Here is a 19,478-nt window from a genome sequence, read left to right as displayed (position 1 = left end):
CAGTGCAGCCCACCCCCTGCAGAGCCTGATCAAAGTATTAATGGGGTGCTGTGTAAGCCACCAAGCCGGGGGTGCAAGGGCAAGGATCTTCCCCTCCCCCACGTGGTGCCCCCCCCACCCCGTGACCTATTTTCTTACGCCTGCCCTGCCCAAATCAACATTTTTGTTTTTCCGAGACAGGGTTTTTCTGTGTAGCCCTGGCTTTCCTCAGATTCACAGAGATACATCTGCCTCTGCCTCCTGAGAGCTCAGGTTAAAGGCGTGTGCCACAACGCCCAACGCCGGGCCCAAATCAACATCTTAAAATGAGGAAGCCAGGCGTGACATACCCATCTCGTTTTCTCAAGTCCTGTGAATTCTGTGCTTCTACCTGCACCAGGCAGCGTTCTCTTCTGCCTGGACCACTGTGGAGTTCACCAGCCTCCATCATGTCAATGTCTCAGACTCCTGTTAGCTGCTCAAAGCCTGGTCTACAGTCCTACCACTAACTAGTCATGGCTCAACGCATCTGATGTTTGGAGACCTAGCTCCAATGCCACCTGTCTGGAATTTTCCTTCCCCAGATTCTTTCCAGCTCAGACAGAATGGGTCTCTCTTCTGAGCATTTTCTCCTCATCTGATGGGATAGTATTGTCAAGAAGACAGAATTTGGAATAACCTGGAAGATGGGCCCTGGGCATGCCTTTGAGGGATTATCTTTAGAAGAATTTACATTTATGGGTGCTCTGACTGAAAAGCACTTCTATGCTCCACATGTGTTCCCGGTGCCAACAGAGGCCAAAAAGGGGGCATCAACTGCCCTGGAACTGGAGTTTCAGATGGTTATCAAGACACCGTGTGGGTCTAAGTCAAGCCCAGGGGCGCCTGCAGGGCAGCAGTCGTGCCCAGCCATCTCTCCACCCGTATGAGGGAGTTATCTTAAGTGCAGTGAGAACACAGTCCGGCTGTTCTGTTGCTACTGTTTCTTAAAGTTATTATTTTGGGAGGGTGGGTCTCACTATACAGCCTTAGCTGGCCTGGAACTCATTCTGTAGACCAGGCTGGTCTTGAACGTGGAGATGTTTGCCTTTGCCTTCCAACTGCCAGGATGAAAGGCATGTGCCACCATGCCTGGCTTAAGTTTTAGTTTTTTAAATGTGTGTATGTATGTATGTCTGTGTGCACTGCAGTACTGACAGAAGCCAGAAGAGGGCATCAGATCCCTGGGCAGCTGGACTTAAGGTAGTTGTAGGCCACCAGTATGTGGGTGCTGGGAATGGAACTCGGGACCTCTGCAAGGACTCTTAACTGCCCAGCATCTGAGACAGAGTCCATCATATAGCCCTGGCTGACCTGGAATTTGCTATGGAATCCAGGTTGGCTCCAAATATAGACATTTGCCTGCCTCTGACTCCCAAATGCTGGGATTAAAGGAGTGTGCCACCATGCCTAGCTCCTTTCTGCTGCTTTTTTTATTTTTTCTTTTGAGACAGGGTCTCTCTCTGTAGCCCTGGCTGTTCTGAACTCACTATGTAGACCAAGCTGGCCTTGATCTCACATGAGAGACACCTGCCTCTGCCTCCCAAGGGGTGGATTAAAGGCGTGCACCATTATCCCCAGCTCTGCTTCCTGACCAATGTGGTGTGATCAGCTCCCTTAAGTCCCTGTTCCCATGACTTCCCTACTGTGGTGGCTTGTGACCTGTGACTGAGCTGAAACTCATCTGACCACCTCTACGCTGCTTTTGCCAGGGCATCTTATCACAGCAACAGAAAGGTGACCGAGACACCTAGTCTACTACTGTGGCAGAACCATGCCTGTCCTGTCTGCCCCCTTCAGGCTGTGAGCCCCTGGGGAGGCTGGACAAGCTTGGAGACAACAGCAGAGAAGGCCAGCCTCTGTGTGGCTGTGGGAGAGACAGCACACAGTAAGGATGTCGCTAGGGACTGGGCAGAAAGTGAATTGCCACGTGGTGACTTGGGCTGTGACAGGCTGGATAGGGAGTGGAGCCTTGTACTTAGGTCGAGTCCACATTCCGATACAGGTCACATTATGATGGAGGCAGAGTCAATGAAGGACCCAATCCTGCTGAGTGTTAGAAGCTCAGCACCCCGAAAGACTGTCACCATCTGAGGCCCTGGGTGGCTCCCAGGGTAGCTTGGCTGGGGCTAAAGCTGAGGATCCACTGGGCAGACAGCGCTGATGGCCTGCCACTGCTCAGGCTAGGACAAATGACCAGGCCAGAGTTGAGAGGGATGGAGGGCTGCGACAGCCTGACCCACGAGGCTGCACTTCCTGGATAGTCCTGCTGCTGCTCCCATGAAGAGCTGTTCACACTCCAGCTCTGCAGAGGGGCCTAAGCACAAAGACTGTGTGATGCGCACAGGAAGAAGGGCCACCAGGGCTGGGTCTGGATAGCAGCGGTGCTGCCGTTCCCAGGGACTGGATGCTTTCTCTACAGACCAGTGCTGCAAGTCTCCCACTTGACGGGTTAGGGCTGGCCTTCTTGGTCCTGTGGCCCACAATGAATGAGTAGGGATGAGGGCAGGTCACAGGGGTCTGTCACAGCCCTACAGACCTGTTTCAGACTTTGCATGGCCAGTCCTGATAGCCAACATGCCAGCTGGTCTATCTCCATTTTGACCTAAATTCGCCTAGCTTTATTTTTCTGTAGTAAGTGCTGGGGATGGTGTCTCTGGCACTCAGGTAGTATGGTTGGTATGGGCACATTCTGTGTAGGAGCACAGGATGGTTGCCCTCACACAATCTATCACTTGAGACACCCTCTCAGCTCCCTATTTGGTTTTAGTTGGTACATAACCTCTCTTCTTCTGTTGAGTGTACCCCTATTCATCCTTGAAAGCCCATGCCCGTTCACTTTCCTTCCTGAGTTCTTTGCTCAGAGCTCTGGGAAATCCTCAGTCTGGTAGGTAGGGACTGACCCATTTCCACATCCTGGAACTGCCACACGCAGGTAGAGGTGACGAGGACAGAGAGCTAAAGAACTGCTGGGGCAGGTGAGGCCCGGGAGTCCCTGGGGGCCGAGCTGGAGCAGCTGGGCCCAGGCTGGCTCTTACCTGTGTCACTGGCACAAGGGTAGTGGTAGGTGTGGATGCATCCTTTATAGGAGCACGAGATGGTTGCCCCGGCTTCATGACAGCTGGAACATGGCTGAAAAGAGAGGAAGGCAAGTGAGTCCTTGTGTGTCCCAGACAGGCCCCACACACAGCATTTCTGCCAGAACGGCCCTGTGATGCATGGGAGGAAATGCCCTCGAGGGTTGGCCCTCTGCCACCTCCTGGGCCGGCACACTGGGTGGAGGACCCTCTTGGGCTGGTGGTGCTAGTCACCACAGTGACCACGGCTGGCAGCCACCATCTGTCAGGTGCTGCTTACATGCTGGCTCTGGCGTGTCCTCATCCTCTGGCTCCTTCTAGCAGCAGCAAGGGGCGTGGCTTTCCCTGACCTCCACTTTCCTGAGGGTGAGACAGGCCCCTTCCATGGGAGGGAGCAGCACTCTCTACCCAATGGCAGCAGCAGATGCACAGAAATGAGCTGGGGGAAGAGTTGACATGTGACCCCCCCAGAGGCTGAGCTCATGTGTCTCTGATGCTCCCCAGACCATGTCCAGCCCCTGGCTGGTCTCCATAATGACTTCTGCTGGGCTGGGAGGCTGTGACCTGGCTAGAACAGGACAATGACAAGAAGGCCAATTGCAAGAGTGATAGCAAGTCTTGGCATAGGGAGGGATGTAGACGGGTCCCAGGCCACCTCTGCTCCCAAGCCTATCATCACAGGGGACAGTGATGGGAGGGAAGCAGAGGACAGAGAAGGCTACTACGCAATTCAGCAGGTAACAGTGCACTGGGTGCCAGGCATGGCTGGACGTCCCGGCACAGCTCCGTCTTCTCCAGGCCAGAGAAAACAGAGCTGGGAACAGCCCGTAAGCTCAAAGTTCCAGGGGGACCCAGAGCCGCAGCCCAGCAGGTCCAGGCTGCACTGTCAGGGTGGATTCTGTCCAAACACTCTGTAGCTGGAGTGGAGTGGGGGGTGGGTCAGCAAGAGAGGAAGACCTCCATACAGAGCTTCCGGATGAGCCTCCCGAGGACCTGGGGCCCTACGTCCACCTCTTAAGCCACTAGAGGAAGCTGAAGCACAGTGGGAACCCCAAAGTAGACCAAATCTCACTCACAGTGGCCTTGGGGAGTACGGAGAGATTTGAGGGTAACTATGGCCCCCCTTGTGGCAGATAGTCCCAAGCAACTCCTGAGGCAGGACTACTCAGGGCAGATATGGAGACACGAAGGCACAGAGGATGAAGACTTGCTCTTGGCCCCAGTTCCCTTACAGGGGGCACAGCTGATCAAGCGGGCGCCATCCCTTGACCGGGCACCCAGAGACCACCAGTCTCCTGAGGACCCCCTCTAGCCAGGTAATGAGGTACATGATGATAGACTGAGGATGTGGGCAGCCTGGGTGCCTGAAGACCTGGAAGGTAGGCATGGCGGGCTGAGATACAGTGGGGACTGTGGAGGACAGGGAAGACCAAAGGCCTGGCCAGTGTACTGGGTGGAGCTGGCATTCTGGGGCTTGCAGAAGACACGAAGCCTCCTGAAGTTAGACTTGAACCAGGGTCTGACTGGTTCATGGAGAGAGCAGTGCAAGAAGCTACTGAGGCAGAAAGCAATGGGCTCAACTATGACCCTGCAAGTCACTCACCAGGGAACCTGGGAAACCCTAGCCTATCCCCCAGTGTATTCTGGGGGGGGACGGGGACATGTACTATGAGCCTGTGGCTGTGGGGTACAACCTGGCAGCAGGCCCCAGCTGCCAGTCATGAGCCAGCCAGGCCCACCTCTGGCAAGGAGACACCTTCAATACGCAGCCAACCCTTGTCCAATGAGAGCCTCTCCTGGCCTTCCTTGTTACCCTGGGGTTTGGTAGCATTGACAGGGCTCATCAGTGAGCAGCTCCAGCTCCAGCTCCAGCTCCAGCTGTGACCCTGTGACCCTTACACCCTCCTCAGCTCAACAGGATGTTCTGTGTGTGCCAGAATGAGCAGCAGGAGGCCAGAAGCACAGGGCCAGACCAGGAACAGGGGCCTTTACCTGCACTCACCAGTGTTTCCCTGATATGAGCCCAGTGCTGGGGTTTGGGGAGGTGGTGACTGGGTCCCAGGCCTGACCCTCAAGGCAGCCCTGGATAATGCAGGGTATCAGGTACCCCGCTGGATAGGGGTTCCAGGATTGTTACTTTCCAATGAAGGGACAGACAAGACTATTTCAAGGCAGCTTTAGTAAAGCCTAAGTCACCATGAAAGCAGTGACAGGCAGGACATGGGGTTGGTGCCTGCCTGCCTGCCTGCTGCATGAACTGGCTGAGGTACTGAGGCTAGGTTGTCTTGTGTCTCAGGCCCTTCTCAGCAAGATGGGTGGACAATAGGGCCCACAGAGTCTATAGCCATCACCATGGACAGGAGATGCCTGGAGCCAAGGGCAGCATCCACAGTGGTCCCCAAGGTCAAGGATGGGGCCTGGCCAGAGTGCTCCTGAGGAGCTGGGACAGTAGATGTGGGGAGGAGGGAGGCCGCTGGGACAGGCACGGTCCTCTGAGCTCAGCTGCCCACAGCGGACTGAGGGAAGGAGGAAATCAACAGAGCTGGTATGAATACCCAGGAAGGTCGGTGTGCAGTAGGTGGACCTGGCAGATCTCAGAGTCTTCTGCCCTGGGGTCAAAACTTCAGGGGAACATGGGCTCTGGAGTGGCCTCTTCTAGTCCCCTTGGTCTGAGAACCTTAGCTGCAGCCAGAGCTCAGCATACACTCTCCATCCCAGACCTGTGAGCCCAGATACAGCCCTCAAGACCAATGTGTTAATGTACTGGGTCCTGTGGCCGTGCCCCACGGGAGGAAGGACAGGGCAGAGGCAGATGGCATGCAGCGGTCCAAAGTTCTCGGAAGGGATGTCTTAGAACTGGAGGGTTGAGCTTCGGGGCTTCCACGGCCAGGTAACCCGGGGCTGCCCAGGGCCAGTGTCCCATGCGTTAGCCACATGCTGTTTAGAAGCTATCCCACACGTCCCAGTTCAGGGAAGATCAGGCCACCTCGGCATTCACCTCAGGAAGGGCTCTGTCTCGCCAGGACCCAGCAGCTCCAGTTTTGGGTAGGGTGTGTGGGAAGACTGGCCCAATGGATCACAGAACTGTGGCACACACCCTGAGGCAGGATGGGTAAGTGTGTCCTGCTGTGGCCCCAGGAATACTGGAACTTGCCTCCACGCTCCCTCAAGGGACTCCAGGGCCTGGAGAGTGTACCCTGGCTACTCTCTGGCCCACGATAAAGCCCTGGAGACAGACACCTCGACTAGCCTGTTGGTACTTCAAAACCCCATCCCCTAGCCCAGCTGGTCTGGCTTCTTACCATGTCCACAGCTACCTTCACGGCCTCCTGCAGCCCAAAGAGCTTTCCGGCCACCAGGTACACCCCGCTGGTCCACACGGCACAAGCCTCATGCACCCAGTGTTCCTGGGTGTCCCCACCAGGTTCTGCAGGGGCCTCTTTGCTGCACTCGTGTTTGCGGCTCTTGTCAGCTGGGACCACCTCCTCACCCCCGTCCCCCTGACCGTCACAGCAATAGCAACTCTGCAACCGCCTGGACAGGCCCCGGGCACTGGTGCGCAGGGAGCCCTGCTTGGCAGGGTCGGCTGGGCCATCAGGCCGGGACAGCCTCCCCAGGGTCGGGGTGGCGGTGGTGACGGCGGTGGCGGCGGTGGCTGTGGTGCCGACTGCACATTCCAGGCCTTTGACTGTTCTCTCGAGAGGCAGAGAGGCCTCCTCGAAGGTGCCTTCCAGCCGCACCTTCTCCTTGAGTTTTGGTTTCTTTTTGGGGAGGCAGTGTTCAGGGTAGTAGGGGCCACAGAGGTCCCCGAGGTCCTTGAAGTTGGCCGGGTTTTGGCAGAGGCAGCAGACAAGGCAAGAGGTACTCAGGGCCTTGGACACCACAGGCCCCAGATGCATGGTGGAGGAGAGGGGCAGGGAGGGCCTCGGCTGCGGCGGCGCAGAGCCTCCAGGGAATGTGGTTAGAGAGGTCCCAGCTGGTTCTGAGGAGGAGGAGGAGGAGGAGGTGGAGGAGGAGGAGGCAGCAGAGGAGGCCGGCTTCCAGTGAGGCTTGGGCTCGTCCCCCGGGGAGTTGACGACCGTGCATATGGTGGTGAACGCATCTCGCTTCTCCACCCGCACAAAGGGCGAGAAGGCTGGGGTGCGGCTGTCTGCCCTCAGCCGCTTGCAAGAGGAAATGTATTTGAGTCGGATTTCAGGCTCTGCAGGATCCAGGGGCAGAACCTGCTGCTGCCGTCTCCGGGTGGCACGTCCCTTACAGGGCGAAGCATGGGTGGTCTTAGCCCGGCCACGGCTGAGGCGCTTCCGCTTTGAGTAGCTGCTGTAGCTGGCTTGGCCTGGCTGCTTCTGTGCCCTTGTCTGGGGCTGGCAGGGCCGGCCTTCAGGGGGCTGGGAGGCCAGGCCCAGCTCCTCTGTCTTTGGCTTCTTGCCTCCTGCACTGGGGCTGTCCTCGCCTCCACCCTGAGTGCTGCTGGCCCTGTCGTGGGTAGCAAGGATCAGAGTTTGGCCAGGACAGGGCCGCTTCTCCAACAGGCCTTTAGAGGGTCCCAAGGCCCCGGTCCTGCCTTTCCGGCTCCTTTTCTTCGGTGCCCGGGCAGCCCCTAGGGATGGCAGGGTCTCCGGGGACACGAAGGCCTCAGCTTTGGGACAGTCAGCAGCAGAGGACAGTTTCTTACTCAAGAGTTTGCCTTTTAGGGACCTGCTGGCTGCATTTCTGCACAACGGGTCGGCTCCTGGAGCTGCCGGGAGCATCTGCCCAGGGCCCATTCCTCCTAGGCCCTCCTCTGGCCCAGCTGGACTGCCCCCCGAACGTTTCTCAGGTAGGGCTGGGCTCCGGGGTGTCCCAGGAGGAGCCCCTGCCACTCTGCAGGCGAGTTTCTTGAGCCCAGGTGAGGTGATCTTCTGTACGATGGCCTCCAGTTTGAGGCCACGCCCCTTCCGGGGTGGCAGCACCTTGGTCCTCACAGCGCTGGGCAGGGATGATGGTGTAGCCAACCCCATGCATGCAGCAGGTGGGTCCAGGGGTGGGGGTGGGGGCGGCTCCCCGCTGCCTCTGGGCCTGGCCCTTTGGGGTGAGGCCATCCTCCTCAGGAGGCCAGGGGAGCTCTCGGCCCTCTCCTCCCTCCCATCCGGTCCACTTCCGTTGTTGCTGCGCAGGATGAGGCTTCGCTTTTTGGTGGGGACGGGAGCCATGAACGCCGACTTCCTTTTGAGCGTGTGGAGAGGCCGATCTGAGAGCTTGCTCCCTGTACCGGGCTTGGGGACTTTGACCCGCTGGCTCACCCGGCCTTCCTTCGGGGGCCCACTGGAGACCTTGAATGCGGTGGCTAAGTGGTTGTTGGCAGGGAGCTTCTTGGGGGCACGGCAGTCCGGGATCCGGCTCTCCGAGGGCCGCCGCCGTTTGCCATGGAAGACCTGCTGGGGTTTGGTGCGAGACCGGAGGACCATGGAACGCTGGTCCTTTCCAGGGATGCTGGGAGAGTCCGGCTCCTTGGTCTTGGAGCCCATGGGGCTGCTGTCCGAGGCAACAGGCAGGGCCGCAGGGTTGCTGGGGCTGGATGCGGCCTTGGGGGATGGTTTTCCTACCCGCTTGCCGGACTTGAAGGCGGCTCGCTGTTTGCCGCCCAGTTTGTCAGGAGGTGTGGGCGTGGTGGTCAGGCCCGGGGGTCCAGGAGTTTGGGGCTCACTCAGAGCTGTAAGAGAGCGAGTACACATTCTGGGGAGCCCTTCTGACAGCCCCCGGCCTGGGGCTCCCGCCCCTTCTGCCTGTCCCTGGGGGGGTCCCGTGCAGGACTCGGGGAGCAAGAGGTCTTTGGGAAGTGCTGGTACCCTGCACGGAGAGTCTTCGGCCTCAGGCAGCCCCCGGTGGACCCGCCGGCTCCGTAAACTTTTACCCCTGGGCACGGGCTCTTTCTTAGCAATGGGCACCTCAGGCACAGCAGGCTTGTTAGGCTTCGGGGCCAGGGAGCCTTCTGAAGTGGCGGAACTACCTGGGGCTCTCTCCATCTCTGGCCCATCTTCTCCTGGCTTCATATGTGACAGTGAAGACTCAAACCAGCTCTGGACCTTTGATTCGGCACCCACGGAGGGGCCCAGTAGGATGGCAGGCTCCCCAGAGAGGTGACACTGGGGGGCCCAGCCGGCCTTGGTGTCCAGCACCTCCTCTGCTTCCTCCTTGGTGCACATCAGCGGGGCCTTGGGGGACAGTGGGTCCTGCAGGCTGGGCCTCTGCTCAGGGCTCCCCAGCAGCTCACACAGGGAGGAGTACTCCTCTTCGGCCTCCAGGTCCTCCTTCCGGCCAGGCGGTGGCAACAGCGGCAGGTCCCCGAAGTCAGTGGAGGAGCAGCAATGGCGGCTGTCCTCCAGCCACTGGTCAGCTTTGCCCACCTCAGGGCACTGCAGCAACCCACCCACTTCCTCCTTCACCCCGTCTGCCTCCTGCTGCTTGAAGTCCCCAGACAGCACTGCTGTGGGCTTCCCCATGGCATGCTCTTCCTGGAAGCCCAAGCAGGCAGGGCTCTCGTGTACATCCGCTTTGCCGACACTGTCTGAGGTCTTCGCGCCCTGCTCCAAGCCCTTGGTGAGCTCACCAGGGTGGAGGCCCCAGCGAGGACAAGCGTCGCCCAGATTCTCCTCTGGCCAGGCAAAGGGGTTGGCACCGTCCACAGAGCTGGCAGTGGTCGTGTCTGGAAAGCAGTCAAATGCGGCCGTGGTGGGGTCTGGAGTGGCAGCCCCAAGCAGAGGCTTGGTGCCAAAGGACAGGGGACTGGTGGTCTTCTTCGGGTCAGCGGTGGCGAAGGCCACAGAAGGGTCTTCGAACAGCCCCGGGCTGAAGGCCTTGGTGCTTCCACCCTTGTCCAGCTGCAAGGGCTCAGGTAGGGTCTCTGGTTCCCCTGGCTGTGACCATGACGTCTTGGCCACAGTGTCTAGGCAAGTGCTGTGGTTCCCCAGTGAGAAGGGTGGCTTGCCATTGTCCTTGGGCAGGCTGGAAGCCTCAGCCCAGGCCTTGTCAGCCTTCTCAACGATGGCTTCCTGAAGCCCCAGGATCTCAGAGGCCAGATCTTCCTGTGCCAGGGCACTGAGCAGCAGCCGTGGGCAGTCTCGCTCGCCTGCCACGAATTTAGAGAAGCTGTCCAGAGGCAGAGTACTGTGCAGGCTCTGGAAAGAGTCGTCAGACTTGGTGGACATGTCGTCGGGTGAGGTCACAGAACAGGTGGACACAGACTCAGGCTTGGCCTTGGAGTTGCTGTTGACCCTGGCGGGACTGCCGCGGGCCTGGCTGCAGTAGAGGAAGCTGCGCTCGAGGGGGTCCTCGGAGCCACTCAGGTAGTCAGTGTCCTGTGGCTCGGCATGCGTGGACTGGGGGGTGCTGCTGGGCGGCTCGGACAGCGGCGTGCCTGCCGGCTCAGCGGAGTAACCGCTGCCCTCGGGGCTACAGTGCTGGTTCCTGTGCTGCTCCGGAGTCCTCGACACGAGGCTCTTGACCCCTTTCTTCTGGGGCATGGCAGCTTTGGAGAGCAGGAGCTGCTGCACCGTGTTGGAGATGTTTTCCACCTGTGAGGTGAGTGCCGTGAGGCTCTGCAGGCTGAGGTCCGACAGCAAGGTGTCGGGGAGCTTCTCCTTTTGCAGGGGCTTGCAGTTGCTGACCTGGGGGTCCACAGAACTGGCGGCATCCGTCGGCGAGGGATTGAGCAGGGGCATAAAGTGGCTGTGGTCTGTGATGCCTGTGGGGAAGGCCCCAGTACTAAGCGGCTGCTGGCTGTAGGGGAAGTTCTCCAGGTTGGGCATCAGTGGCGACGGGGTGGAGCTATAGGAAGGAGAGCGCCCCACAGAACGTGCAGGGGAGTGGCTGGAGCTAGGGCTGAAGGTCTGGTAATACTGCTCTGGAGTCCTGACAGCTGTGTCCGGCGGACAGTAGCCCTGGCCTTGCTGTCCATAGTGTTGGTACTTGGCGAGGTTCTGGTAGTGGAGAGTTTCCTGGGTGTGGTGCCGGCCTTGAAGTGCCTGCGGCGGCTGCGGCTGCTCATAGCTGAGGCGGCCCGACTGGTAGGCGTGAAGACTCTGGACCCGCTGTCCTGGGGCCAGGCTGGCATTGGCACTCATCGGCCGGTCGTGGGGCTGGGCGGATGGTGCTGTGCAGCTCTTGTATGAGTGGGCCCCCTGCCCACCGCCCTGCACCGCTGGGGCGTAGGTGGAGGAGGCGGGGAAGGACTGAGAATGCTGGGGAAAGTGGCCGCCCTGGGGGAAGGGCAGAGGGGAGGCAAGGTCATTCTGGGGTTTCTGCCTCTGGAGTTTGGGGTAAGCCAGGGGCTGCTGAGGCTGTGGTGGGGGGGCATGCAGGCTGTGAGTCCGGAAGGGAAGTTGGGGGCCCTGCTCAGGGTACTGCCTGTTTGGGGGCACCACCGTCTTCTTCATCAAGTTCTCCTCATACTTGCTCACTGCCCCTGGCAGGGGCTGCGGTTGGGGAGGTGGGGGCTGTGGGCCCCCCCAGGTCTGAAGACCCTCCTCGCCAGAGTAGCGCCCTGGGTAGGGGCTGCTGTCTTGAACATAGCCGGGGAAAGCCGGCCTCCCCTGCAGGGACTTGCTGCCTCGGTGGTACTTGTCTGCAGCTGTCGTGGCCACTGTGCCAGGTGTGCCGGCGCCACCCTCATAGCCTGTATAGGGCTGTGGGCTGTAATAGTCCTTGGCCAGCAGCCGCTGCCGATCACAGCTGAGCCCAGCCTGACCTGGCTGCCTGTAGTTCTCCAGGCGCGATGTCTCCTGTGAGGTTTGCGGGTAGTTTTGCTGTTTGCCATGGAAACCACACCTTTCTCGAAAAGACTGCATGACTCGGGCCGGTTATCTGTGAAGAGAAGGGGTGGTGCAGAGGGAAAGCATTCAGATGGGCCATGTTCCGCTCTCTCTGCCTCAGCCAGCAGCCCTCCCGGCCACCCTCCCACCAGCTGTGCACAGACTGACAGCCTCTGGGGCCGGGAGATGGGCTCCGAAATTCCGCTTCCACGGTGCCTGCAGCTGAGTCGTGCTAAGGAGGACTGCCACGGACATGGACCGTCCAACAGAGCTACACAGACAAGTCACAGGAACGCTCCCCGCCCCCCAGACTCCTCCTGCCAGCTCCTCCCTCCAACCCTTGTCTGTACCACCACGCCTAGCCCTCACAGACAGTTCAAATTAGCAGAGTAATTCCACTGTCCCCTGGGGCCCTACTGGACCCCATACTCTTAGTCTTTGAGTGGACATACTTAAGCATGACCCAACCACACTGGGTACTCATGAGGACCCCGCCCCAATCGGGGAGAGCTGCTTGCAAGGCCTGCTGTGACTGCACATACAGGAATGCACACATGTACAAAGGACCTATCAGGCACACGTACACGCACGCTCACACACACCTCCCCTGCAGTGCCATCTGGACTCTGTCCCTTCTGGCAGATGTTGACTGGGGGCTGCTAAGACAACTGTCCACATAAAGCACCCCCTCCTCTGACTCCTGGGAATGAAGGATGGTAGCACCTGCCTCCTGTTCTTGGTATCATAGGTGCATAAACAGATTATGTAGTCCAGAGTGTGGGGATGCATACTAATAGAGGACAGAGACGCAGTCCCCTGGCCACTGGAGAGCACACTACCCTGTCTCTTCTCTGTCCCCTCCTGCCAGGCTGCCTCTAACTTTCACAGGCCAGGGCTGGTGCAGGCAGCCCCGATCTGGGACAGGGGCAGGTAGTGTCTGACCTACCGGGAGGGCAGGCGCTTTTGTGGACAGAGTCACAACACAGATTTGTGTACCTCTGCTGGCTTCCTTCAACTGACTGGCTTGGTTACCCCAGAAAATCCTCAGTGGTGGAAGAGGGAAATGTCCCCAAGCTTTGGAGAAATCACAAAGAGGGCTAGCTAGTGAGCCTGCGCCCCACATGTCAGGGTTTACCCAGGCCACCACACAGGCTCAACGCAGGAGGTACAAGATCTCTGGGACTAAGCGGCTCAAGCCCCCAGGAGGGAACTGGGACTTTCCAGTTCTTGTTCCAAAACACACTAAGATGGAGGTGTGGCCTGCCTTAGACCACAAAGGTTTCAGGGGGTTTTGTTTGTTTGTTGAGAAGTCAGTGTGGGGGTGGAGAGAGGTAGGAATGGGGGGCTGCCCTGGCGGGGAGGTCGGGCCTCCCTTCAGTCTGGATCCCACAAAGGTGCCTTCCTCTCTTTGTCTTAGAACTGAGCCAGGGAAGGGAGCCGAAGAGCGCTATCCACAGGAACAGGGCATGCCCAGGCATCCAGAGAAGCCCAGAGCTCACAGCAGGGGGCCGGACCCAGTTGCCCCTAAAACAACTTTCCCCTCCCCAGGTTGTCAAAGCCTTCTGCCTGCCCCACCCCCAGCTCATCACCTCCATCTCTTACCCTTCCCTAAGACAGGGCCCACCTACCCTTTGGATCTACTTCACTCCAGTCCTCGTGGTTTGGATGAAACACCCCAGGCTGTGCGTATCCAGAGGGGCTGGAGGCAGTATCTATCCAGGTGGGCGGCCTGTGCCTCCTGCCCTCACCTTCCCAGAGCAGAGCACACTCTGGATGTAGGTGGATGTCACCCCTGCTCACGACTGCTGGTGGGCCACTTCTAAGACCAGGACACAGAACGCCAGCTCCCTGTTCTCCCTGGCTGTGTGTTTATATGTACAAACCCGTACTGCTCTGAAGGCTACATCTGCCTCCCTCATATATCTGCACAAATTACATTTCGGTTTTTATTAGTCCCAGATCACTCTCATTTCCTGCTGAGTGTCCTGTAGATATCATTAACATTTCTACGGCTGGAGTGGGGTGTGTGTGTGTGTGTGTGTGTGTGTGTGTGTGTGTGTGTGTGTGTGTCTCCCTACACCCCCACCGCCACATTCCCAAAATGCATTACCAGAGACATTATCTAAAAAGAGGGGGAGCCATGAACAGTGTCCCCTCCCTGCCTGCTCTGTCCCTGCCCCATCTAATCAGTCCAGCTGCTGCGCCTTTTAATTTCCCCACACAGGACTACAGGCTGGCTTCCTGATGCACACAGGCAGCTGGATGTGGAAGGCATCTATCTCTAAGAAAAGACAGTTCAATTAAAATCCCAGAGGCCCAGGGCCTGTTGGAGGACACAGGCAGAAACATGTGCCCCAGCACCACCCTCCAACCCTGGCAGAGGAAGGGACAGAAACAAAGGCTCAGGCACGGTGGCATCCTAGCTGCCAGCCTGGAGCTGTGGAGGTCCTGCTGGCTCTGCCATGAGAAAATAGGGTGCTGCCTCTTTAAGAGCCACCTCAGGCTTGCAGTGGGCTCTGTTGTTATTAATTATTTTGATTATGATTATTTTTCAAGAGCACCAGGAAAGGACATGGAAGGGATGAGAGGCAGATAGCAAAGGACCGGGGTGGGCAGCATCAGAGAGCAGATGGAAGAAGAACAAATGCCCCCACAGGTAATGGTGACCTTTCAACATGGAGGAAGCAGCAGCCGAGGTGGCTGGACTAACAGCAGTAAGGGTTGGGAAAGGGAATCTTGCCCCAGCTTCTTTCCCTCCCCCTTCTCCTGGGAACTTGCCAAGACTTTCCCTCAGCCATTCTGGCAGAATCTGGCAGGCAGCTGATGGGAAGCCAGAGCAACCCTCTTTGGCCCTAGGGGCATGAATACTCCAACCTTGTAACCACTGGTTACTCCAGACACTGGAGAGAAGAACACATCAGGCCCAACGAGACCAGATCTCAAGATCTTTGTGGAACTGGATGGTGCTTAGAGTCTGGATAACTTCCTCTGACAGAGCAGTGGTCCCAGCCACAAGGCATCAGCACAGCCATGAACCTGTGCTGAAGGCTGTCAAGGTTGCGCCTCGGGCACTGCCCTTCTGCCAAAGACTCTAGGAGGGGGGCCTGGCCACCGACCGTGTCCCTTTTATAACTAAAACTAAAGGTAAGGTTCAGAGGGGCTAAGGACTTGCTAGTGACCCTGGCTGAAGAGTGGAGATCAAACCCCTCTCTTAGATACCACACCAGAAATGCCCACCCTGAAAGCCAGTGTCTTGGTACAGACAGCAAGAAAGCTGAGCTGAGTTCAGGCCAGCTGATATATGCATGGGCACCCACCCGCCTACATGTCCTTCTACAGCAGACCAGACCCAGCCTGCAAGCCCGACTCTGTATTCCTGTGGTGCTAGGGACAGAGCCAGGACCTCTAGCTTGCTAAACAAAGTCTAAACTGAGCTGTACCCTAAATTCCAACAAGCAAACCTACCTATAGTATCTGGCCAGCCTCCAGTCACTAGTCCAGAGCCTCTTCAGGCCCGAGGGTTGGCCCCATTAGTAAGATGGGTATTCTGTGGGCCAGAGCTGTTATTGCTCCCAGTCTGCCCTGTGGCAATGTTATCCTGAGGAAAAGAGGAAGAAAGGTGGAGAGAGGGGTAGGAAGAGGCATGTCCCCCCTCACTGGCAGCCCCCAGCCACTGGCCTTCCCACCTACCTACAGCTGCTTTATGACCTGATTGGTAGTTGCAGGGAAAATGGAAAGCCTAACCCCCTTGGAGGCAGAGGAGGGACAGATGTTCGGGGAGCAATGGATAGGTGAGACCCCTAGGGCCTCCCGATCTGTTACAGATGAATAATAAATACAAGACTTGGGGGCTGGGAGACGGCTCAGTGGGTAGGAGAGCTTGCTGTGTAAGCACGAGGGCCTGAGTTTGAAAGCCCAGCACCATGCAAAAGCTGGGCGTAGCTGTGTGAGTCTGTAACCCCAGGAGCGGGGGGGGGGGGGGGGGGGGGGAGGGGAGAAACAGGTAGAGTCTGGTCTTGCTAGCTACCTAGTCAGGGCCAGTGAGACTGCCTTAAGGAAATACGGTGAAAAGCCGTAGAGGAAGGCACTGGAGGTCCTCTTCCACATGCTTCCCTGAGTGAGCCCTGAATCATCAAGCCATTCCCAGCTGGTTTTGGAGGTCTTTGTCTTTTTTTTTTTTTTTTTTTCCTTTTCTTTTCTTTGCCAGTCTTTATGGCCCGTCTTGCCTGGGAGGCAGGGATGAATCTCCATGGAACCCACAAGAACAGTCAGACATCACAGGCCTCGAGACTAGGCTAGACTCCTTGGGCTAGGGGCTAGCATCAGGAAGGAACTGATGGACCTGCTTAGGGCAGGGGTGGTAGTGGTGATAAGGCAGCTCTACCCCAAAGCAGTCTCTCAAGACCACCCCACGCTGGCAACACCTTCTTTACAGGTCCCCCAGGAAGAGTCTGGGGTCTTGAGTAGCCGGAAGCAGGCAGAGAAGTAGGAAGTAGAAGACAGATAAGGGGTGTCTAGCATGCGGTCAGCATCCCCATCACTGAAACAGAAAATTAGCAGGGTGTAGTGGTATAAACCTGTGATCTCGCCGGGTGGTGGTGGCGCACGCCTTTAATCCCAGCACTCGGGAGGCAGAGCCAGGCGGATCTCTGTGAGTTCGAGGCCAGCCTGGGCTACCAAGTGAGCTTCAGGAAAGGCGCAAAGCTACGCAGAGAAACCCTGTCTCGAAAAACCAAAAAAAAAAAAAAAAACCTGTGATCTCAGCACGTGGAATCTGAAGCAAGAGGATCAGATCTCCAGTTCAGGACCAGTAGGGCAGGTTAGGTGTAGAGCTGGGTGGTATAGCCAGCATTCACATGGCCTGAGGTTCAATTATCAGCACTGTCACAAGCCAGCCTGGGCAACATAGCAAAACTAACTTTAAAAAAAAAAAAAAGATGGAGCCAGGTGATGGTGATGGTGGTGGCGGCGCGCACACCTTTAATTCTAGCACTCGGAGGTAGAGGCAGGTGGATCTCTGTGAGTTGGAGGCCAACCTGGTCTACAGAATGAGTTCCAGACAGCCAGGGCTAACCACCAAAAAAAAAAAAAAAAAAAAAAAAAGATGGCCTCACAGATGCTGGAGACCTCATAAGAGGCTTAATATGAGTTCTCTGAAGGATGTTTGAGAACCCCCTTCCAACTCATCTTTCCTGCTGTGCTGAGGGAATGGAGTGGGGTCTAACACCATACCCGTACGCCCTGTGCCTGTTCTTTCTCAGACACGGCCCTACGGTGTCTTTAACTAGGATGCACTGGATCCCAGGCGGGATGCCCTCAGCAGCAGGGGCCCAGAGTCCAGCCGGCCCGGTGCCCGCCATCAGGGCTGACTTGTCTGTATCACCTCAGCGGCGGTCGCTTCTCTATCAGTCTCTTGTGGGTGCTTTGTTTGGGGTCACTTTATTTACCACTCAACAAAAGCCACCACCACCCATCTGTCTAAACAGAGAAACAGAAAAGGTGGGGGGGGGTCAACTATGAAGAAGGCAGGGCCTTTCCCATCACGTTCAGCTCAGGCTAGCCTGACCTCACTAATGCCACCCACAGTCAGGGTTCGAAGACCAGACGTTTAGGGGTCTGGCTAGAGATAGTGCTTTTCCATCTAGTGTCTAAAGTAACCAGGGAGTTTCCGGGCTGCTTGGGTTGGTCCACATTCCAAGCCCCAGCAGTACCCATCCTTACAGAAGGCTGAAAGTGATCAGTACAGCCTTGTCCTCTCCACTTCATGTGCCCAGAAGGACCAGGACTTAACTTGGCAAAGAGGTGCCACGCCAGTAGCAGGCTGTCTAAATGCCAACAGGGTTCTGACCTTGGGCAAGCCTTCACCTCCATGGGCCTCAAGTCCTTTGTGGTGGCCGTCCCCTTTGCTAGGAAAACCATTCCTGGACATCTATACACCTCTCTACCCAGCTCCACACTTCTACTTCTGTGTCATCACCATATTTTCAATGATACCCCTTGTGCCTCCTTGTATTTCGTCAAAGCACTGATCCTTTTGCCTTAACTTATTACTAGCCTCCTCTTAAATGAAAAGTTCCATGGAGCAGGGATTTTTGCCTATTTTATTCACAGCCATGTCCCCATTGCCCAGAACAATAAATATGTATTAAACGAATCATGCTTCAAATGTCACATTAACCCTGCGAAAACAATCCAGAGTAAGTGGTCAGGTGATGAGACGCAGCATATTTGGGTGGGGGCTGGCTGGCATGGGCTAGGGCCACAGCTCTGCTTCATTCATTAAACGCTGACCCTTTCTTAAGGATGGCAGAGAATCCACTCTGGAGCAAAGTATTAGGTAGGGGTTTGGAGACAGGCTGTACATCTCAGTCCCAAGCACGGGGTGGGGTGGGGTGGGGGATGGGCACAGAACAGTCTTTTCTTCTGTAACAGGTCACAAGTCAGGTATGTACAGTATGAGATGCCTTCCATTTTCAAAAATGTTACCAGGGCTGGCTAGATAGGATGGCCTAGTGACCGAGTTCAATCCCTGGAACCCACAATAGAACCAGCTCCAGAAAGTTGTTCTTTTACACACACACACACACACACACACACACACACACACACACACATGCACAAAACAACAAAAACCTATCAACCAAGTCTCAAGGGTTTTTATTGCCGTTATTCAAGCAGTGCAGAGTTCAGGAAGACTGCCCGTCTGCGGGCTTCCACTTGACCATCAGCAGTGATCACTCCCCATCAAATACTGGGGAGGCTGACACCCATGCAGTTTAGCTCTTGTTGGGCTGGGAACTTAGGTATTCAATGCAACAAGGAGCACCCATAATGTTTTCTGGATCCAGAGCAGGCCTCGGGAGCGGCATGGCCCAGGCAAACGAAGGTGGGTGACCTGGGTGCAGCAAGGACTTAGGAGCTACAGAGGCAGGCCTGAGGCCCCACGCTGCTTGTAGAGGTGGTGTAGGAAGTGGCCCTGGAAACATTCCACAGGAGACAGGTGAGGCCCTGCCCCTCCCCCCTCCTGGGACCCCTGCCAGGCTCCCATGTGGGGCTCATGACAGCAGTAATTACATAATTAATGGCACAATGAGCTGCCTCCTAAGGGTAGGAGCCTGAAGGTAGGGGCGGTCTGCATTTTGCTCTTAAGCTCCACAGCCCTACTCTGGCCCTAGAGTTGCCCCTGTAAATACTGAGTGGGACGGAGGGACACTCCTGGGTTTGTGTTTATTATATTATTTTGTCTTCAGCCTCGGGGGATGAGGCCCAGAGAGCAGTTTCAGGAGGAGGTGAGGGGTGGGCAGGACACAGAGAGTAGCTAACTGGGAAGGCACAGAGTGAAGTTTGCATCCTCTCTGCGGCCTTTAGTGTTGGTGCCCACTGCTCTCGGAGCCCACTTTGAATGAGCAAAGGTCCAGGTGGGGAGGAGCAGAGCCTGGAGTTCCAGGGGGATGTCCAGAGCTTCTGTAGTCTAAGGCACGGAGAGCTGTTGCTGAAGGACAGACACCCGGGGCAGGAAGGAGGAGGAGGGTAGGAAGTGGCTGCCCTCCAGAAGGTGCTGGGAGGCAGCACCCAGCAAGGTGGCTTCCAGTAG

The 19,478-nt window shown here is 57.1% G+C and overlaps 1 protein-coding gene across 10 annotated transcripts in view; it reads right to left on the bottom strand.

Annotated features, from left to right (window-relative positions):
* Rai1 (retinoic acid induced 1) overlaps positions 1 to 19,478 on the bottom strand; it is a 102,372-nt gene that overhangs the window by 2,896 nt on the left and 79,998 nt on the right. For 9 of the 10 annotated variants that reach the window (XM_076542478.1, XM_076542482.1, XM_076542481.1 and 6 more), the window contains 2 exons: positions 6,398 to 11,936; positions 3,057 to 3,150 (listed from right to left, as the gene is read on the bottom strand). In XM_076542478.1, coding sequence (XP_076398593.1) covers positions 3,057 to 3,150; positions 6,398 to 11,920 — 5,617 coding nt within the window. In that variant the 5' untranslated portion in view covers positions 11,921 to 11,936. Of the gene's footprint in view, positions 1 to 3,056; positions 3,151 to 6,397; positions 11,937 to 15,349; positions 15,483 to 19,478 lie in introns of all 10 variants that reach the window. The other variant, XM_076542485.1, reaches the window with a different exon arrangement.

This window comes from Peromyscus maniculatus, chromosome 8, assembly GCF_049852395.1.
Source record: "Peromyscus maniculatus bairdii isolate BWxNUB_F1_BW_parent chromosome 8, HU_Pman_BW_mat_3.1, whole genome shotgun sequence".
Taxonomy (NCBI): domain Eukaryota; kingdom Metazoa; phylum Chordata; class Mammalia; order Rodentia; family Cricetidae; genus Peromyscus; species Peromyscus maniculatus.
This window is presented reverse-complemented; position numbering and strand designations above follow the sequence as displayed.